Source organism: Engystomops pustulosus, chromosome 7 (assembly GCF_040894005.1).
Source record: "Engystomops pustulosus chromosome 7, aEngPut4.maternal, whole genome shotgun sequence".
Lineage (NCBI taxonomy): Eukaryota > Metazoa > Chordata > Amphibia > Anura > Leptodactylidae > Engystomops > Engystomops pustulosus.
The window spans coordinates 48,378,981-48,398,745 of NC_092417.1; the positions used below are offsets into that span (position 1 = coordinate 48,378,981).

Genomic DNA, 19,765 nt, shown 5'->3' on the forward strand with positions numbered 1-19,765 from the left:
AGAATTTTGGCACACTTTTCAGTTCTAATCTAATGCAACAAATAGGAGAGAGGTAAGAGAGAGGGAAAAAAAACAATCCTTGGGTAATATTGTTTGTCCAATGATATTGGATACATAATATAAAAAGGCTGTCTCCCTCGAGCTCTTCCCTCTTCTCCCTCGAGCTCTTCCCTCTTCTCCCTCGAGCTCTTCCCTCTTCTCCCTCGAGCTCTTCCCTCTTCTCCCTCGAGCTCTTCCCTCTTCTCCCTCGAGCTCTTCCCTCTTCTCCCTCGAGCTCTTCCCTCTTCTCCCTCGAGCTCTTCCCTCTTCTCCCTCGAGCTCTTCCCTCTTCTCCCTCGAGCTCTTCCCTCTTCTCCCTCGAGCTCTTTTCTCCTTTCTTCCCTAAGATGAGTTCCTACATATGCCTCTGCCACTCCCTTGGCTATGGAGGTTGGGCTGTGCTCTTGGGGACTGTATTTTGACCGTTAACACCCATTTGTAGTACTGGCAGCTACAGTATACATCAACCCCCCCCCCCTCCCTTTTGCTCTTTCTATACAAAGTAAAGTCTATGGGGCACATTTACTAAGAATGTAGGAAACTGCACTAAGTGTTTTTTGTGGTGCGCCTTTTACATAAGCATGCGACAGACTTTGCATGTTAAATCCTGCGCACAGTCCGACTGAACACTGAAACGCCCCCTAATTTGTGTCGCATGGAGGCTATTGCAGAGTGGTGCAGACACTTCTTAAATACCTGTGCAAGCAGTTTCCACTAGAAAGAACGTACAAAACTGGGGTAAAGTCCTATGTAGATGTGCCCCTATGTCTCCAATATAGCACCCCTAGGAAAGTTTGAACTCTTCTCTTATTGCATTCAAGAAACTAAGATGAAAAACATAAATTTTCAGACTTCTTTAGATTTTATTAACAACCAGTAAAATGAATGTTCGCCATGGAAATGACGTGACATTTGTGACCTGTATTGTGTGGTCTTGACATTTTGAATCATTTCTTATGAAGTGCATTTCATAAAGCCAAAATTAAAAAGTCTGAAGTGCGGCTCGGATTTAGCAAATCACCAAAAGATGTTAAAGGATTTTCTCATCAAACACGTGAACTGTTAATGAAACGAGGTTTAGTAGATGACAAACCTGTTTTATTCACCTCATAAGAACCACAATGCATTCTCCTCCTATGTGTTTATAGCATATGAAATAAAGCTGGTGAAATATTGCCTGGAAGGAATTGTGATATGAAAGCATTCTTCATTTTACTCCTACAAGGAAACCACCGCCTGTATTCAGACTAAAATTTAAACCTTATTATTCTCTGGATACAACCAGCTTGAAATGCAACCACATATATTGTAGCTCTTATGATGGAAATAAGGAGGAGGAAACATGGTTTTCATTTGGTATAATTTCCTGCGGTTTGCGCTTCTAAACAAGATTCATATACACCAGCGAAATCAGTGTACAATCCATTTTATAGTCACCGAGGAACGGCTCATAACTCAAGTATTGAAGGCAGCGTCTGGATTCATCACTTTCTCTATTGAACAGTCCTCGGAAGTGATGAAGACAGGGAAATAAAGCTCAACACAACATACAAACTGCTGAAAACTAGTAAAGTGAACCCTATAGTAAAAAATAAAGAAACGGAAGCCATGATATTTATTTGTGTTTTGGCCATTTTCATAATAACTCAAGAATTAAATTGAAATTAAACTAGAATTGCATTTTATTTCCTCCACTGACTGGTAAAATTCTTGAGGTTCTGAACTTGGTGGTCCCCTTTAGTAGCTGCCATATAATTAGCCGTTAACTCTGATATAGCAATATATATGGCAATTTAGATATGGCGTCAAATTTCCCAGGAAACCCTTGCTGTGCGTGGGAAGCATTGTCCTGCTGAAAATTGGAAGCCCTGCCATGAGAGGTAACGAATGTGGCCTCAAGATGCCCCACGCATATCACTAAGATGTTAGTTTTCCTTACATCAATGCTAGGGCTGACTGTGACTATTCCCTTAGTCATTACCCCAGCATTTGGTGCAGTCTTTGGTGCTAATATAGTGCATCTCTGGTCAGTGCAGAGACCGGTTTGTGTCATCTGTGTCTGAATGATGGACAACAGCCCCTTTTGAAGCTCTCTACTTTTGAAATCCCTTCTCCCGCAATTTGTTTAGCCAGTTACATATAGAAAAGCAGCAGCAGCAGCCTGTCATTACTAGGGTGGGAGAGTCCACTGTTTTGAGCTTTCCCAACACAATAATAACAGCCTACAGTTGCCCCAGTACCTGACCATCTGGATCTATTGGAATTAGGATTGTACATGGCTCTTCCCACTGGCATGGCCTTAATGATGGATGTTGACTCAAATAGCACCATTAATATGGCGAAACTAACCATCAACCATTTGGTGAAATCTACCATCAAAATCAAGCATGATAAACCAGATACAGGCGGTCCCCTACTTAAGGACACCCGACTTACAGACAACCCATAGTTACAGACAGACCCCTCTGACCTCTGGTGAAGCTCTCTGGATGTTACTATAGTCCCAGATTGCAATAATTAGATGTAAAGTGTCTGTAATGAAGCTTTATTGATAATCCTTGGTCCCATTACAGCAAAAAATGTTTAAACTCCAATTGTCACTGGGGCCAAAATTTTTTTTTGTCTGGATCTACAATTATAAAATATACAGTTTCGACTTACATACAAATTCAACTTAAGAACAAACCTCCAGACCCTATCTTGTACGTAACCTGGGGACTGCCTGTATACTTACTTACTTACTTACTCATGCATCCAGTCACTGTGACTTTTTTATATTTTTTTTATCCATGTCCCTTTTAAAATCAACTTTTAAAATTATGCTTATGAGCCAGAATAGCACTAGGGGCATTACCAGAGCCCATCCTCAGAACTTCCCCTTCTTCTGCCTGCTGTAATTTCACACAGTAGAAGATGTGCTCCTTGCACACAGTGTAATAATTGGGACTTAGTTTATGGTTGGATAAACTAAGAGCAACCAAAAAGTAAAATAGTAGGACTCATGGAGACAGATGAGAATTATATCTGTGAAATGCTGCATTTGTGTTAATATCCTCAAATTATGGAATACGTTATTTTGACATTCTGAGTATATTTGCCCTCATGCGAATACCCCTATGAGGGAGATTTTATGACGCATGGTTCGGATATGCAATAATTGTATTGGGGGAATACACGTTATTCTCTGGCGGTAGATAATTTTCTACTGTCTGGTGATGAATGCTCACCCATGCAGTGATGGAGGAGCAGCGCTGCGAGAAACGCAGACATGAAGAACTTAAGATTTTACCATGACTGGAGCAGAAGCTGTACCACCTCCCTACAGCCTGTCATCGGCATGCCTGTTTTATGACGTCCTGGGAGCCTGGGGTGGGGGCTCTCGCTCAGAGAGGCCAGAGGCTTACACTACACATTTCATAATGCTATAAAAACTATACCCTTATATCAGAAATAGTGCCGTACACCATTTATTATTATTGACTGAATGTAGGTCCTGTGTTCCTTGGCCCCGCCATAATTTTAGCTTGTATTCTCTTATGCATCTGCGCTCAGGATTTGCTTTATTGACTCCGTTAGATCAACTTTTCCTAATCATGTGGATATAATGGTCAGAATTGTATACACGTACAGTGTATAATGTATATAGAGCATTGGTCTCTTTCTGCCTGCTTCTGTATAGGTCCCCTGTAGTTTCCAAAAATAGAAGAGTACGTGGTCAGCATGTCCTTGCCCTTTATATCCTTAGTTGCTGGCACAGGAATTCTGAGTAATGATTTATTACACTATTCAAAGCTGCATTCTTGCATACCTATATTTTCATATTAGCGTGCTTACGTGTGTCCTCAAGCAGCTGGAGGTGACCAGACACGTGGCTACAAGCCCTTGGGTTATGGAGGGGGCGGTCATCCCAATACAGCAAGGTGGAGGTTTTGATGTCGTCATATAGTAATAATCCTGTCCACTTATCTTATCACTAAATATTAGTTTTATAAATAGCAATAGTTTACTTGTATTTTTTTTGTTAATATTGCAAATTATGTTGTAAAGAAAAGACTATTTACCTAAATTATCGGGAGCCGCATACAAATCTATACAAAAATTTTGCATTCATATTGGGGGAAATTTATCAATCTGTCTACATAAGAATTATTTTGCACCCTAAATGACTTTCACCACATTTATTACGGGATTTGCACCATTTTTGGGCAGTTTCCCAACTTCCCAAAAATGGGATATGGTTTTGGGAAATGGCAGTTTCCCAAGTTTCCCAACTTCCCAAAAATGGGATATGGTTTTGGGAAAAGGGAGTGTTGCTTTGACGGTGTGTCAGAAAACTAATAGCTGGTCAAAAGTAGACAACGTAATTGTAAACTTCTCCAGCAAGATTTATCTGCCGCAGAATATGACTGTATACTCGAGCTTTGCTTTGGTCTGTTCGCCATTGTTATATCTTCCCCATTGTGTCTTATCACTGCACAACCAATTTTACTGTATAAATATCTCCAAAAGGTACAATAAATTCATGCTGGGGAGTCTTGTGAGAGATGACTGTCAATGGAGGGGATCATGATAACAGCAGTGTCAATGATCATTGAGGAATCCACCGAAGGAATGTATCTCATGATGCATGGCACAGCTTACTGAAAGATTTTTTAATTTAAATTGTAGCATTGTTCTTTTTATTATAAATTCATTTCCCAATTAAGCCAAACCAGGAATAGAACCTTCGGGTTTGTTCTGTATTTAGGGCATAACTTGCTTTGTGGGAAGCCCCTTAAGGGTTAACCGAACTTGCTGGTCGATGGGGGTGGTCTCATTGATCGTACCCCCACAGATCACTAGAACAGGAGTCCAATGGACCCCTGTTTCGCCCCTTGTAGCAGCACCGAAATGGCCGGAGCAACTGGTCACGTATGGCCAGGCTGCCCTGTTCATCTCATGCGTTACTGGCTGCGTTAGCCATGACAGTGGGTACATCAGACCCCCCGTTCTCGTGATCCATGGGGGTCCCATCACTGACCCCCACCTATCGGCAAGGTTAGGCCGTCAGATTGGAGTTTTTGACATCTGTATGTTTCTGTTTCTTTTTTTTGTGGATAAACAACTCATTTATGTCTATGGGTCTGTTCATGTTTGTCCATTTTTTTTTTTTTTTTTTTTTTTTTTTTTCCCACGGATGTTCAGGCTGTGTTAAAAAAAAATGCAGCATGCGTCCCCATGACAGTGTACTCTCCTGCACACAATTGAGGAAAAGGATTGAGCCGTCTGTGCTGTGTGAAAGCCCAATCCCATACTGTGACAGGGGGACTATTATCAGTCCCCTGTCACAGCAACCCCTGTATACAGTGCCCATACTGAGCGCTGTGCCTGCAGGGGGATCCCATGATTTCAAAGGGATTCCTGGGGCAGAGAGGGTTAATAGACTGGGATGATAACATAAGATCACTGTTCTCTGTGATCTGTAATTAATAGCAGGGTATACGTATATAATGTGGTACCCCAGTTTCAGTAAAGACACCCCCCCCCCACCACCCAAACTTTGATAAAACAATTTATATAGAACATTTCAAATAGGGGCCACTAAAATAAGCTGAACCGACGTACGTGTCTGGAGGGTTCATGTTGGCCTTGCAACCAAGACATCTGCCGGATTAGCATCCAAACCCACAAATTGCCGTTCCCTAGCCATGGCTAGTTGCAAGGGGCGTCGATTGGCTGTTTGGCCACTATCCGGCATTAATTCTATGTTGCACGTCTAAACCAGAACGTAGACTTCGGGTCCACTCATCAAAGTTAGGTCTAGGTGCCTGCCCAAAGTCTGGACAGGGGTGCACTGGGGCGACATCCATAGTCAGGACAAGGGTGTACTGGGGCGACAGCCATAGTCAGGACAGGGGTGCACTGGGGCGACAGCTATAGTCAGGACAGGGGTGCACTGGGGCGACAGCCATAGTCAGGACAGGGGTGCACTGGGGCGACAGCCTTAGTCTGGACAGGGGGGCACTGGGGCGACAGCCATAATCTGGATAGGTTCTGTTGTATAACAAGAAGAGGAGGGAAATGGGGACCCAGGGCTGAAATGAAATTATTTTTAACATATTTTTCATCCTGTAAGAGGTGACCCCCATGTCATGGACTGTGCTGCATATTAGGTGTGTATAAAGGCTTTCTCATTGTGCTTTGGCTTTCACTTGCTGACATAGTTAACTGCTAGTTTATAGCTTGTTAAAAGCCCTCCCTGGAGTGAAAGTGCCCCCGCCTGTGAATGTCGTCCTCTCTCAGGGTGAGTGCACATGACTGTCTATTTGTGGAGCCGGCTCTGCAGTGTAATGTATACAGCTCTGTGTCGGAGGCTGCAGTGTCCTTGTGCTTACTTGCAGCTACTCCTGGACTTGGTGCAGGGGATGATTGACTCCTTGCATCTAGCAGTGCAGTCTCCCAGGCCCAGTACAATGCGCAGGGTGTTGAGAGCAGCGACAGCTGCCGGCCTGGCTCAGGATAGGGAGGGGGGTGGGATTTGGGAATATGACAAATGTGGAGCCAGGTGTTCTGATTCTTGGGGAATGCATTTAAACGCTCCATTTCCAGGACTCTTACCAGCGGAAGCTTCTCCCTGCTGAAGGAATGTTTCCTGTCAGTGATATCACGGTTACCAGAAATAATCATTAACCTTTCATTACTAAAATGGAAAGATAATGAATTCCGGAATCATTTAGGGAGAAAACCCTTCCCAGTGATGTATTTCAGGGAGCCTGGCTGTGCTACAATCCTCTTATTATCTGGGATAACGTGATTAGGACAAGATGCACTTTTCACTGTGTTCTCTTTAGGGTCGCAAGATTAACTTACTGACCATCCCCTGGTACATGGGCTCCGCTCCATCCACACCAGCACCGCTCCAAATTCAGGTTCGTCTGGAGGAAACGTGGATTTCCAAATAATGAATTAGATGGTCTATACATGATATGTGATGTCACCTATCAGACTGTTATAGAGCAAAGTTTAAGGGAGTCTGACCTTCACAATACTAAATCACAGTAGTTGAATTAACGAGAGATAGGCTCATATTTCTATTAGAAAATGATAGACGATATGGAACAAATAACTGTATTTTAGTTGGTTATGGTCACCCACCCCCTGCAGTTCTAATGTATTACCATTATTCTATTCCTTTAACCCCTTAAAGGGAACCTGTCACCACATTTGCACATATACAGCCGGTGACAGGTTCTTATAGAGCCCTAATAACTGACTGACACCCTTCTTTTATCTAAAATCCACAGAAATCATCTTTTATCTTTATATTACCTGGCATCAGAAGGGGACGTGTCCTCCTCAGCCGGCCCCTACCATCTAAACCTCCCCATACCTTATGCATCCTTAATGTTCACAGTTCATTTCCTGTGACCAGAGTGACATCATCTCAGGTCCTTTTAGCCCATGCATGTGTCAGACCACATGAAGTCACAGCTGCCTCCATGGACTTCTACAACTTTCCATCCTCCATGGAGGCTGCTGTGATTTCATGTAATCAAATACATGGTGTACAGTTTGCTATTTGACTGACTGACCATCCAAGATGGCGACGTACGTGGGAGGCACTGTTAGGTTCTGCATTCAGCTTTGACCACTGCACCTAAAAGTTTAACTACTGGCACCTGTGGCAGTTACCAGCGGGTGTCTGCTGTGTAATGCCGCTAACACCTACTGCGTAAGGAGAGGGCTCCCATATGACTTCCTGTTATATCACATCACATGACCAGGGACAGATTTCTATGCACTGAAAGTAAACAATGAAGCTTCCTATAGAAGACAGCAAGCAGAGATCTAGAAAACCACAAGGAATTTATACAGAAAGTATGTAGGAAAGTTGTATAACTTTTCAATTGTTAGTAGAAATCTTTTCATTAAAGTGTGTCCTATAGGCTACATTCCTGGTTATAGCTAACAAATACTGCTGTGAATGCTGGCCTAGTGAAGGATCTGCTGCAATGAGTGTGTCTGGCACATGGCCTTACTTGCTTTCACATTTCTGATGGTTTTCTAGTTTTTGTGGGTTGCTGCAGGTCACTTATGGTGGCTCAGTCCTGGTTCTCTGCATTTCTTGAGGATACAGATATGTTTACACAATTTTGACATTTATAGAAAACACAAAGTGTTCTTGGTTCTCTATTGTCTCATCATGAAGAAACTCCACTTCTTTTGAACATGATGGAGGATTTGTAACCCCCCTGGCCCCAGGCGATGAGTGCAGACCTTTGGTCAATTAAATGAATTTAGCCTGTCCAAATGAGCAGCAGAACTGACGAGCTGGAGACGAAGCTTTACACTTGTAATTACCACAAACCCACTGGGATCCATAGGTTTACACAGATATGACTGCATATCCAGAATCTGCCATCACTGACTACAGTACATTCATAGATATCTAAATATTTTGGAGGAAGACTAGAACATAAATGAAACTTTAAAATACAAAATCATATATATTTATTAGAATAAAAGTATTTTATAATATTAAAGGAAATCTACCATTAAAATCCATCATGATAAACCAGGGACGCTTACTCATAGATCCAGGCACCATTACTGTGGTAATCTTCTTATATTTGCTATTCACGGTCTCCTTCCTGCAAAAAGTAATGCTGAAAATTATGCTAATGAGCCAGAAGGGCTCTGGGAGATGTTGCTAGAGCACCTCCATGCTGTAGCTTCACAGACTATTATACCATGAAGGAGCACTTTGTAGGGGGTAGGTGAGATGTGCTCCTTGCACACTGTAACAGCCTGTGAAGCTTAAAGAAAGGAGCCTGTGGATAACAAATATAAGATTACCACCGCCATGGTACCTGGATCTATGAGTATGTTTTGGTAGATTTCCTTTGATATGAGGAGATACTGTAGGAGAGCAACAACCCAGCAGCAGGTCCGCCACCTCTACCAATTTGACATAAAACATGAGGGTCCGATGTCCACAAGTCGTTGTTCTGCTTACACCCCAACACCGTGCAGGGCATCTGGAATTTCCCAGAGAACTCCAAATTGGTAGATTCAACATTGAAACAGATCCACCAAGGAGCAGAGCTGGTTCACACTAAGCACATGTGACAGATTCTGGAGATTCCTTGGAGAACATTGTGATCCCTGCAACATCCTCAAGAATGACCCATTTGGCAGTGGGTCAGTATTGGTGTGAGTGGTATTTCTTTGGAGGGCTGCACAGCCCTCCATGTTCTAGCCAGAGGTAACCTGACTGCCATTAGGTTCAGATGAGATCCTCAGACCCCTTGTGAGACCCAATTTTTGGGGTTGGATTTTTCCTACATATGGCGCGCCAGGATTTCCAGGTGTTTCTCCACTTAATAAATGTAAAGCATTTATGTACCGTATTTTTCGGACTATAAGACGCACTGGACCATAGGACGCACCTAGGTTTTAGAGGAGGAAAAATAAGAAAAATGTTTTTTCCCCAAATAGTATTTCAAAGTATTTAATAAAGTAACAGTAAATAACTGGGCAGTGCAGCCATGTTCCTCTTTGGAGAGGGGCAGGGGCGAGCAGCCTATCTTTAGATAGAATTATGCTGGCACGTAGTCAGGGGGTCTCAAGAGTTACCAGGGTTGTATAGGTATGAGTATATGTGACAATGGTCACAAGAGCTTACAATCAATGAGGAGGAGGAGGACACAGGAGATGACAGTGTTTGTACAATGGCCACAAGAGCTTACAATCTATAAGGAGGAGGGGACACAGGAGATGACAGTGCTTGTACAATGGTCACAAGAGCTTACAATCAATGAGGAGGAGGGGGGCAGAGGAGGTGACAGTGCTTGTACAATGGCCACAAGAGCTTACAATCTATGAGGAGGACGACACAGGAGATGACAGTGCTTGTACAATGGCCACAAGAGCTTACAATCTATGAGGAGGAGGACACAGGAGATGACAGTGCTTGTACAAAGGTCCAAAGAGCTTACAATCTATGAGGAGGACGCAGGAGATGACAGTGCTTGTACAATGGCCACAAGAGCTTACAATCTATGAGGAGGGGGACACAGGAGATGACAGTGCTTGTACAACGCTCACAAGAGCTTACAATCTACCAGGGGGACAGCAGCCACTACATACCAGGCAACAAGTGGTTAAGAGTGTGAGAGCAGAGACCCGGGGTAAGGGAGCACTAATCACTTATCTGATCCTGTGCTGGGAGAGAAGTTACAGGTCAGACACAGCGCTGTACAGGCTCGGCTCCTCTCGGGCTACTTACAAGCGGGGATTGTCAGTGATTTTCTCCTCCCCCTCTCTCTCTCCACTGCTGCCATAATTATCATGTATATCAGTGCCCTGATATACATGATATACATCAGAGCTGGCAGAGCGCAGGGGTGCAGCCCTCCATTCCCTCCAGCAGTGGGGGGCTGAGAAGAGGAGAGGAGCGCAGCGGCACTCAGCACAGCCGCTGCGCTTCACTGAGAAGGGCTGCGCTTACTGCCAGCATTAGCTGGCAGAGCGCAGCCAGATGCCCTCCATTCCCTACATCTGGACTATAAGACGCACCACTGTTTTTTCCCCATTTACTGGGGAAAAAAAGTGCGTCTTATAGTCCAGAAAATACGGTAATTGCATTCAATCCTTAAAAAAACCAACAGTCCCAAATTTGGGGATCTTGGCAAGTAATTTACTCTGGCATGCTAAGCCGGTCTAATTAGCTAATTATGTGTTAATTAGAGGGGTCCTGTAAATCGGCTGTGGAGTCCCATAAACCAAGGCAAGCCTGGTGCTGAGCAGAGTAATTCCATACGTCATAGAGCGCTCCAGGATGGGTGTGGAATGTAACATACCTCCTCCAGCTTAGGACTAATTATATACTTGTTATACGGCCGCTGCTCTGTAGGGGATTACATTGAACTCGCCTCTCGTGGCTGAAGTGGGTTTTCCTGAAAATCCATGTTTTTTTAATATGATGGCAGGAATGGAATGTAGGCAGCGGCAGGCCCCATGTATAGACACTTAATAGCGCATATGATCCTGATCTGATCCTAATTCATCCCAGTGTGATTGCAGAAGTAACAAGGAAGGAAGCTTCCTGAAGACACACATGGTTCTCATCATCTATTAAATAATATCCATAAACACAGGGTGGCTTTTCCTATGTTCATGTAGATGCGTCATGTCGAGATTTATCATGCAGAACATTGCTCGGAAAGTAAAAGTATAAATGAGACGTTCTTTTTTGTTTCTCTTCTATTTTCCATTGTTTTCTTTAATTTCCAGATGCCTAGGAATCTTATAATTTACCTAGAACATAACAGACTTCATGAAATTAAAATGGGCTCCCTTTAATTGTTAAATTGGTATGAAAACCTATCGACACCATGTTAAATAGCAGAAGGAACTTTGTGGATTTTTCTATATGGCCCACATCCATGACTTCACAGCTTAAACAAAGCAGTAACATAAATTTATAAACCTTCATGCTATGTACAATCTGTTCAGCTTCTGCTGCTCTATAACATATTGCCTGCAGATAGGACACTAGGAACAATCCACTGAGCTCCTCCTGCTCTATAACATGCTGCCTGCAAATAGGACACTATGTACTATCTGCTCAGCTCTTCCTCCTTTATACTGCCTGAAGCCAACCCCTTTAAAGTGCAACTCCAATATTTTTTTTTCTCATAACTCAATAGCTCTTGTGATGGTAAAATTTTCCTATTACTTTTATTACATATGTCAGTCAGGCAGTTTCTTTGTTATTCTCAGTTTAGCCTGCTCTTGCAGTAGTTGTTCACTGTACTGTTTATCGCTGTGAAAACAGCCTTTGTTTACCCAAGAAATTCTAACTGCTGGTGGGAGGGGATGTCATGTTATGGTCCCTGTGTGTAGCTAGCGGGAGCCTTGTGTCTGTAAATCTGTCAATGCAGAATTCTCCTGTAAACAATAGCGAGGTAGAAGGTCCTCTTCTGTTCCCCATCAGCCCCTTCATCCCACCCTGTGAGTCTTCATCACTTTCTCCGGCTCTTGCAGCACTTTAAGCTTTATCATAGATTCCTCTGCAGCTCTCACCCATTTTCTGCTCTCAGGACACTGTCATCACAGCAGGGAAGCTGTTAATCCTTAGTCCTCACAGACTATAGAATTCACTTCCTGTAACTATTTAACTGCTAGTTTCTACTGGTTGCAACTTAACAGTTTTCCAAAACATATTAATATGTCTGTATATGCAACTGTGCCAGGTATTGCAACTTGACCTCCCAAGTGATCAGTGCTTAATCTCCCACTGAATAAACATGAATCTACCACCAAAATTTTATGTACGAAATATAAAGTGATTCACTTCAGGACACATGAACACATTGGACACAGAATACATTGCTATAAAATAGATTGTACAGAAACCGTTATTAGGTTGAGGTTTAGAACAATAAAATATGTATATTGTATGTGGTCTGTGTGTAGCAAGAAATGAGAAATTCCTTTCTTTGCTTTGAGGCCCTTTTCAGACACTATATGCCAATAGTTATATAGTGTAATGCTGGCTGCTTCCTCTGTTAGTATTTGTACAAATCCCAGAAGAGTTACATTTATTTCAGTAGAAAAGCATATGTGATAAACCCAACTAAGCTTCTCCCCCATTGTGCTTCAAAACGCAATTCAAACCTGTCATCCTCCCCTTTCCCTTTAAGTGTATGGATGAATAACCCAGCGTCAGCATGGGTTTATGAGAGATCGGTCCTGTCAGACTAATCTGATTGGTTTCTACGAGGAGGTAAGTTCCAGACTGGATCTGGGGGACGCTGTGGATGTTGTATATCTGGACTTTTCAAAGGCATTTGACACCGTGCCACATAAAAGGTTGGTATATAAAATGAGACTGCTGGGAGTAGGAGAAAATCTGTGTATTTGGGTAAGTAATTGGCTTAGTGATAGAAAACAGAGGGTGGTCATTAATGGCACATTCTCAGATTGGGTTGATGTTACCAGTGGAGTGCCACAGGGGTCAGTATTGGGGCCACTTCTTTTTAATATTTTTATTAATGACCTTGTAGTGGGTTTACACAGTCAAGTTTCAATATTTGCAGATGATACTAAGCTGTGTAAAGTAATAAATACTGAGGTCGATAGTTTAGCATTACAGAGGGATCTGTGGAAGCTTGAGGAGTGGGCAGAGAAATGGTTGATGAGGTTTAATGTAGATAAATGTAAAGTTATGCACTTGGGCCATGGTAACAAAAAGTATAATTATGTTCTAAACGGTCAATTACTTAGTAAAACTGGAGCTGAAAAGGACTTGGGGGTATTGGTGGATGGTAAACTTAATTTTAGTGACCAGAGCCAGGCGGCTGCTGCTAAAGCAAATAAAATAATTGGATGTATCAAGAGAGGAATAGATTCTCATGATAAAGACATAGTTTTGCCCTTATACAAATCCCTGGTCAGACCACACATGGAATATTGTGTACAGTTTTGGGCACCAGTGTATAAAAAGGATATAGTAGAGCTGGAACGGGTGCAGAGGAGAGCAACCAGGATTATTAGGGGAATGGGGGGATTAGAATACACTGACAGATTAAAAAATTTGGGATTATTCAGTTTAGAAAAAAGACGACTGAGGGGAGACCTCATTACAATGTACAAATACCTGAACGGACAGTACAAGGATCTCTCCAAAGATCTTTTTATACCTAGGCCTGTGACCAGGACAAGGGGGCATCCTCTACGCCTAGAGGAGAGGTGATTTTACCATCAACATAGACAAAGGTTCTTTACTGTAAGAGCAGTGAGACTATGGAACTCTCTGCCGCAGGAGGTTGTTATGGCGGACTCTATGTACATGTGCAGGAGAGGCCTGGATGACTTTCTGGAGAGAAAAAATATCACGGGTTATGGGGATAAAACATTTATTTAATTCTTAAAGGTTGGACTTGATGGACTTGCGTCTCCTTCCAGCCTTATATACTATGATACTATGAATTGACCACTGTCCAGCTAGTAGGGGCCCTATCACTAGACTAGTAGAGGTTACTCACTATACAGGCGGTCCTAATTAAGAACACCCGATTTACAGAGGACCCCTAGTTACAAATAGACCTCTGGATGTTGGTAATTTACTGTACTTCAGTCCCAGGCTACAATAATCAGCTGTAACAATTATCACAGGTGTCTGCTATGAAGATTTATTGTTAATTCTGGTTCTTATGACAGTTTAAAAGTTTTAAAATCCAATTGTCACAAAGACCAAAAAAATTTAGCCTGGGGGTACAATTTTAAATTAAACAGTCCTTCTTCTTAAAGCACATTCCCTAATGCATTGTTATTAACAAAAATGCAGCATTTAACAAAATATAATTCCAACCTGTCTCTATCAGTCCTGACGTTCCCACCAGGTGCCTGTGTTCTTTGCAAACTTTTGGTCGGACCTGGCATAGTTTTGCTGTGCTGCCCCCCAGATATATCACTGCCTAAGCCGGTGTATCCGGTGCAACAAAGGGGGGGCTGCAATCATGCAGGAGCATCGGGGTATTACAAATCTCTCTCATGGACTTTATCCAGGAGGGAGGCATATAGCAGGGCTGACTGTTTCATTGATTAGGTGAGGAAGCAAAGCTGAGAATGTCATTGTATTATATATCCATCTCATGGATCTCATCATCTCTCAGCTCTGTCTCATCTCTCTTTTTCTATGTGTCAGAAGATGGTAGAATGTTCAGAAGCTAAATAAAAGTGTAGATATGGATCCCAATAATCTAAGCACATTGTCAGCACACGGCATCTCGTAGCACAGAGGGATCATGAAGTGTCTGCTTATAGTCCTCGCCCACATTCTGGAATCTGACACTGACCACCACTGAGTGATAGGAGCTAAAACAACAATATAACTAAGTAAAATTGTAAAATAAGGGGTATAAATATTATCTCTTATTGCTTAAACATTATTGCTTAAAGATTAAAATTTTTTAAACTTTCTTTCATGGGGAAACCCCTTTAACAATGTGGACTTCCCATTGAATATTTCATGTAGTGGGAAGTTTGAAAAAAATGCAAATGCTGTAAAAATTCATGAAAAAATGCATTTGCTCCATTCTCCAATGGGTTTCAATGGCTTTGACTACGGTCCAAATTACATTCTACCTTTCTCCATTTGGGTCAGTGTGTTCATGGAGATATAGGATATTTACTTTTCTAACACATAAAAAAAAAAATTTAAATCCGTGATCAGTGCCACTGGCGGGTGTCTTCTGTATAACATAGCCGACACCTGCATTGAATGGGAAGGCCTCAGCCTGTGAACTTTCTCCATACACACATGATGTTGTATGATACTGTAAGCATATTATGTGTTATTAAGGTGTTAATGTTTTTGATTTTTTTAGCATCTCGGAGCCATTTCATGTGCATTTTAGTGAGTCACATACAACCAACCTCTCCCTCATTCACCTTTGTCAGGAAGCTCTCTTCAGTGAGTCAAACACCATCTACATCTCCCTGAATGAGCTTGAATGAGTCGCACAGTGGGTCGCTGAAGATACATTTCTGAGGGAGGAGGGAATGAGGGAGCTGAGGGAAACGTTGCCCTTGGTGCCAGCTTTTTTTTTTTTATTTAATTGATTAGATAAAGGTACAAGCTTTGGATTTTTATAATAGAAACTGAATGGGGAACAGTAAGAAGACTTTTATGGGAACCTGTCATTGGGTTTACTGGTAAAAACATGATGACAGGTTCCCTTTAAGAATCGCCATGTTATGTGCTTCGTATTGAGGCAGTAGTACTGCATACATTGCTATACGTTGTGGTTATTCAGCATCATATGATTGATCACAGCAGATGGAGCTTGTGCTTTGCTGATTCGGTATAACGGCATCTGTCCCATTACACATTAGCTGAGCCTTCAGTCCCTGCATCCTGACGCTATGAAAAATTCTAAGTATCCGTGTCAAACTTCTAGTCTCCGTGTTGATGACCGGCTTGTAACTATTGGTGACTTTACACCTTTCATCCGGTTTTGTATTGCTATTGCTAACACAACGTGCGCACTAAAGGGCTTGTCTCATGCATAGAACATATGAACTTCACATGGGATATGCAAGTGTTAAAGGTGTTGTCCAGGATTGAGGAATTTAATCCCAGCAGCAGGGGATTCTTTAAAATGGTACCAAAAAAAATGTTGTTTTCATTTTCAAGCAACTTGGCCTAAATCCATTGTTCCTGAACAACACTTATTTATCAGGTTTTTCTGGCCAGCTGTGTGCAGCGCTGCAGAACCTGTGTGCGCTATATATACATAAATAATTGTTATTACAGGAGAAATATGCAGCCTCTGAAATATAAGTTCAGAATAAGGCTTATTACCCTGGAAACACTCTAGTGTTCTCTGTGTGATAACTCATATATGAATTATATACATGTATATGGTGATCACCACTAACCAGGGATATGCACGAACTCGTAGATCAAGGCACTGTGACTCTGGTAATCTTATATTTGTTATCCATGGCCTCCTTCCTTCTGTAATCAACTTTTAGAATTATGCCAATGAGCCATGTACAGTCTTCACAATCTGTTACATTGTTTCTGTTACATTGTTTCTTGCTCCCTCCCTTACTTCTCCTATACAGTGTTACAGCCTGAAAAGAGGGAGTCTTTTAACGCTCTTGGATCATTGGCATAATTTTACATGTTGATATTTTTTTTTTTTTGTGTGGAAGGATGCTATGGATAGCACATATAAGAAGAGTACAACACTGGGGAGGGCTGGTATACATGACTATCATGGATCATGTTTCCGGTTTGTGTACAGTAATTTTCTCAGTTTTCCTTTTTAGTGGTCAGACGATTTATGTTGTTTCCTAACCTTCCTCTGCAGTCTCCATATAATCACACTACATCCACATAGCGTCTACTTCATCTCATATGTACAATGAGAGGTTACAGGCAGCTCTGGGAGGTGGCCGAATGAAACGCAGGTGAAGCCATATAACCACAGGAGTATTAACACATCATCATTTCAATTCCTGTTTGGGATGCCCCTTTCCAAGCATGATGGCATCAACACAGGATTAAACCATCTGAGGTGTTTTACTGGTGGTCCTGTGTTTTCTTCTGCCCCCCACCCCCCGTCTCCTGCCGGCACCGCATCTGTTTTAAGTTTCTTGGTGCTACCCCAGAAAGAATCGTACACATTGTAAGTCTGTTTGTTCTATGAAGCCATGTTAATGACTCCCCCCAGCCCCCCTCCCAGCCCCTCTGTGCCAAGATGTTAAGAATCAAAGCATAACAGTAGTCTAATGGGCTTTTAATCAGTTGTATGTATCAGATGCTTCCCCAGAAGCTGATTGTGATGGAAACCTAAACCATATTTCTGTATGGACACAGTACGAGCAGCATCTGGACGGCCCCGGCAACATGAATTAGCATTTCATTTCTGTATTTTAGTAGCTAAAACAATGTTCTCCTTTGTTGTAGGTATCTCAGCCATGTACGGGCCACTTCCCCACAGGATCTGGCCGGAGGCTATACTTCCTCTCTGGCGTGCCATCGGGCACTGCAGGACGCCTTCAGTGGACTCTTCTGGCTGCCACATTAGCGGACGTGCCACAATCTGGACGGAGACGAGCGCTGGCCCGGACCCAGTGTCTAACACAAGCCAATCTGGTAAAATGCCGGCCATCTGCACCATAACACTCATAAAGACAGATGTGTTCCACCAGGAGGGTTTTGTATTTTTCTTTTCGCTCTTCGAGAACAACCCAGAGCAACTGAAACAACAAGTCCCGTCTGATGGAAGCCATGAATAATTCCATTTATAGCCAGGGATTTCTCTTAAGAAGTTGTAAATTTTCTGTTTATTTTTAAATAAAGCCAAGTTTTATTAGTTTTGTGGTTTTCCGTTTTGTACAAGTTTTTTTTGTTTGTTTTTGGAATATTGGCAGGGAATAAATCACAGAACATTTAGCTGTGTGTAAACATTAAGGGACGAATGTGTAAAATGTGTGTGTGTGTGGGGGGGGGGGGGTCACACATTACTGCACATGTGTATAATTGTTTATAATCCCATTCATTCATCTAGCCTGCGGTTATAAAACTATAGCTCTCTGTGCTGTGGTTACATGCTGGTAGTTGTAGTTCTACTACAGGATACAAACCGCACCAGTGCAGCTAAGGTTGCGTTCACATGTTGCATTTGTGGATGCATTGTAAATACAGTTGAAGAAAATCTACCATGCATGATAAACCAGAGACACTTACTCATAGATCCAGGCACCACGACTGTGGTAATCTACCTACTAGAATTAACTTTTATAATTAAACTCTTGAGCCAGAAGTGATCTGGGGGGTGTCACTCCGTGGTACAGCTTCACAGGCGGTTACACTGTGCAGGGGCACTTCCCCATCCCACTTTGTGCTGGATCTTTCTTTGTGGTAGGGAGGTTACACCAGGCAGTGTGGGGCAGTGTTGGGAGAAAAGTGTGGTGGTGATCTTATTGGTTATTCATGGCCTCCTTCCTTATAAACTCAACTTTTAAAATTATGCTAATGAGCCAGAAAGGAGGAGTGCCTCCATGCTGCAGTGCACTGCGCTGCACAGCAGTACCCACCCCCTGCATCCCCTTATGCTGTGTGCTGAAACTTTCGGTGCTAAATTGAGATTACATCTGGCAGGGGGAGGCGGGAAGTGCTGAGCTGGAACAGAGGGGGAAACGTGTAACAGCCTGTCAATCCGCAGCACAGACGGGCTCAGTGAACTTTGCCCTTTTCAGTCATCTTAACATTATTTTAAAAGTTGATTTTAAAAGGTAGGAGCCCATGGATAACAAATATAAGATGATTACTGCAGCCACAGTGCCTGGATCTATGAGTAAGTGCCTTTGGTTTATCATGATCAAATTTTTTTTTTTATGGTAGATTTCCTTTAAAATCCAGTTACTAAATATATTTTCATGGCTTTTACATAAACATGATTCAAACGCAATGCTGCTATAGGAATATCTGCCCTATGTAATCGTATCCATGCTCATCAGACAACGTGCAAACACATATTACACTTATAATGTAGACATAACAAATATTGGATGTCAGCAGCAGGAACAATTCGGCACAAAGTAGCGATGCCCACAGCGCAGAGGTAAGACGCATGCTGCAGGCTGTAGGACCGAGACTTGGTCTGAAGAATTGCATTGATGGGGGTCAGGGAGGAGTTAGGTTTCCTTTACACTTAAAATATGGGCTGAACACTGTCCCAGGACCCAGAGTACCAACATCATAATAAACCAGAACATGATATACCAGAGACACTTACTCATAGATCCAGGCATTGCGACTGTGGTAATCTTCCTACTAGAATTAACTTTTATAATTAAACTCATGAGCCAGAAGTGCTCTGGGGGCTGTCACCAGAGCCCCTCCGTGCTACAGCTTCACAGGCTGTTACACTGAGCAGGGGCACTTCCCCATCCCACTGTGTGAGATAAGAGACCCTTCCTCTGCTCTAGACTACAGGTATGAACAGGGCAGTAGGCTCATGGATGGGCAGCCATGCCTAGTGTCATATGTGACTAGGATGCTGGGAGATCAAAAGGTCCATATAGTACAGACTGACCACACAAACGTGAAAGGGGGCCTATTGCTAGAAAAAAACATTTCACTTTAACACAGTGGATTACCTGCAGTTGCCGGAATACCCTTTATTGCAGCACACATATGCTACCGACTAGCCCTGCATAGTAC

General features: G+C 42.5%; 1 protein-coding gene across 1 annotated transcript in view; it reads left to right on the forward strand.

Moving 5' to 3' along the window:
• Positions 1-17,912, forward strand: part of MNAT1 (MNAT1 component of CDK activating kinase) — a 76,256-nt gene extending 58,344 nt beyond the window's left edge. Inside the window, exon 8 of the mRNA XM_072115815.1 lies at positions 17,504-17,912. Coding sequence (XP_071971916.1) covers positions 17,504-17,624 — 121 coding nt within the window. The 3' untranslated portion in view covers positions 17,625-17,912. The remainder of the gene's footprint in view (positions 1-17,503) is intronic.
• The last annotated feature ends 1,853 nt before the right edge of the window (positions 17,913-19,765 follow it).